Source organism: Siphateles boraxobius, unplaced genomic scaffold, assembly GCF_051911475.1.
Source record: "Siphateles boraxobius isolate OS27281-9 unplaced genomic scaffold, OSU_SipBor_1 2, whole genome shotgun sequence".
Classification (NCBI taxonomy): Eukaryota; Metazoa; Chordata; class Actinopteri; order Cypriniformes; family Leuciscidae; genus Siphateles; species Siphateles boraxobius.
Window position 1 is genome coordinate 9,225,172 of NW_027508810.1, and position 2,027 is coordinate 9,227,198.

Consider the following 2,027-nt stretch of genomic DNA (forward strand, 5'->3'; position numbering starts at 1 on the left):
AGTCATCATGGGTAAGACAAATAATATGTTATGCCAAATAATACCTACTTAATGTGATACTAATAGTAGCCTATCATGCTAATTACATTAATGTTCTGTTTGTAAATCAATTATTTATTGACTTCTTATAGGCCTTCTGACAATACTTGCCATGTTTGTTGTAGCATGCATTTATGGAGACGTCATGAAAATAGACACCACCGGTGCTTCAGAGGTGACAGCAAAACAGGATAAATTAACCGTAAAGGGTATGACTGACTAACTGTGTCCAGTAACCAAACTTTACCAATATAAATGCACCACATTGTATTTTATATTAACAATGATGTATTATTTTCAAAGGTGTTGAAGCCTCCAAAAAGCTGGCTGAAGTTGATCTGGCCCGCATGGAGAATTACAAGAGTATAATCACTAAAGTTGGCAGAGCAAAGCAGATGGAGCCGGCTGTGATCGCGGGGATCATATCCAGAGAGTCCAGAGCCGGAGCTGCTCTGAAGGACGGGTGGGGCGACCATGGCAATGGATTTGGTCTCATGCAGGTTGGTTAGAGGAATAGATCTTATCTATTTGAAAACAATAACCCCAGGACAGGGAGATCTTAGTATGGGATATACTTATGTGCAAGTGCACATAAGATGACATTTAGGGTGTTTAAACTAAATCTGAAAATAAAATGTAAATACATATCAGAGATAATACATGCAAAGTTTAAAGAAAGCATTAATCTTTATCTAAAGCATTAATATATTGTTTTGCATTAAGGAACCTAAAAACCATGAGCATTCTTTGGTCTTTTTGTAGACAGTTAATGAGAAAATGTTTGGATAGTTGGGAGGGAATGGGAAATAACACAATATCAACCGCATGAATTCAACACGTCAACGCATGTACACAGTTTGTCAGGCCATGCCTCCACCTAATGAGCAAATCCAAAGACTTGTGTTACATAAAAAGAAGATGTTGGGTTGTTGTTGTTTTTTCAATTATTGTGTAAACTTGATTTTCCCAACTTCCCCTTTCAAAGCAACAGTTCCCCTGCAGTGCTTCCTTAATTTGCCACATGTTGACCCAATTTATTAACCTGTAACATATTTAGTTGTTATTCTCTTTATTACCGATGTGTTTTTTTTTTCAGGTTGACAAACGCTACCACAAGCTAGTAGGTGCATGGGACAGTGAGGAACATGTCACACAAGGAACTGAGATTCTCATTGGCTTCATTAAAGAAATTAAAGCCAAGTTTCCCCAGTGGACTCAAGAACAATGCTTTAAAGGTATAGGGTTAGAATACACTAGTATCTCAGAGTATCCATAAATTAACTCTAATAAAAACTTTGATTAACTTACAAGTAGTGGATAAGTACACAAGGTCTTGTTTTTTCCAGTTTATTAGATTTTTGTTGATTTATTGATTAATTGGATTGTTGAATTTAACTATAAAATGTACATTTAGAAAATTTCACAAATGTTTTAGAAGTAATGTTAACTTTGCAGAGTATAAATGTAAATAGTATGTGATCGCTTAGTTTGATTTGAAGTGAGTGTTTCATGTGTAATTTATAATATCTGTTCCAGGGGGAATATCAGCCTACAACGCTGGTGTGAAGAACGTCCGTACATACGAGCGCATGGACGTGGGCACCACAGGCGGTGATTACGCCAATGATGTTGTGGCCCGAGCCCAGTGGTTCAAAAGCAAGGGTTACTGAAGTACAGTAGTTATAATCTTTTTTTATTAATTCTAACCATTGTTCACTGTTCTGTATTCTGTTTTTTTTTGTATTTTTGGGAATAAAACTCATTTATTCATTTGATCATGTGTCTTTCATGTAACATAAATTTAATGAACAGCCTTTCTTCTCTGTAAAGCACAAAAAGTCTGAGAAGGGAACGGAAACACGTTTGCAACCATTCCAATCCTGATTGCCGCAGCGTCACTGTGACGGCGTACTACTTTTTAATAGGTGTTGTTTGTAAAGGTATAGGCCATTCACTTTTACATGATGTTTAATTAAATATGAAAAATA

At 36.1% G+C, this 2,027-nt stretch overlaps 1 protein-coding gene across 1 annotated transcript; it reads left to right on the forward strand.

The window, feature by feature from the left end:
- The first annotated feature begins 107 nt into the window (after positions 1 to 107).
- Positions 108 to 1,814, forward strand: LOC143744335 (lysozyme g-like). Its single transcript, XM_077235758.1, has 4 exons — positions 108 to 248; positions 343 to 539; positions 1,136 to 1,274; positions 1,576 to 1,814. The coding sequence occupies exons 1-4, from the start codon at positions 152 to 154 to the stop codon at positions 1,707 to 1,709; spliced, it is 567 nt and encodes a 188-aa protein (XP_077091873.1). The 5' UTR covers positions 108 to 151; the 3' UTR covers positions 1,710 to 1,814.
- The last annotated feature ends 213 nt before the right edge of the window (positions 1,815 to 2,027 follow it).

What these genes read in the sequence shown, in the direction of transcription:
- LOC143744335 (XM_077235758.1), top strand. Translation starts at nt 152, where the DNA reads ATGTTTGTTGTAGCATGCATTTATGGAGACGTCATGAAAATAGACACC. An exon ending in GGATAAATTAACCGTAAAGG is followed by an intron (nt 249 to 342) that starts GTATGACTGACT and finishes TTATTTTCAAAG; the next exon opens with GTGTTGAAGCCTCCAAAAAG. An exon ending in ATGGATTTGGTCTCATGCAG is followed by an intron (nt 540 to 1,135) that starts GTTGGTTAGAGG and finishes TTTTTTTTTCAG; the next exon opens with GTTGACAAACGCTACCACAA.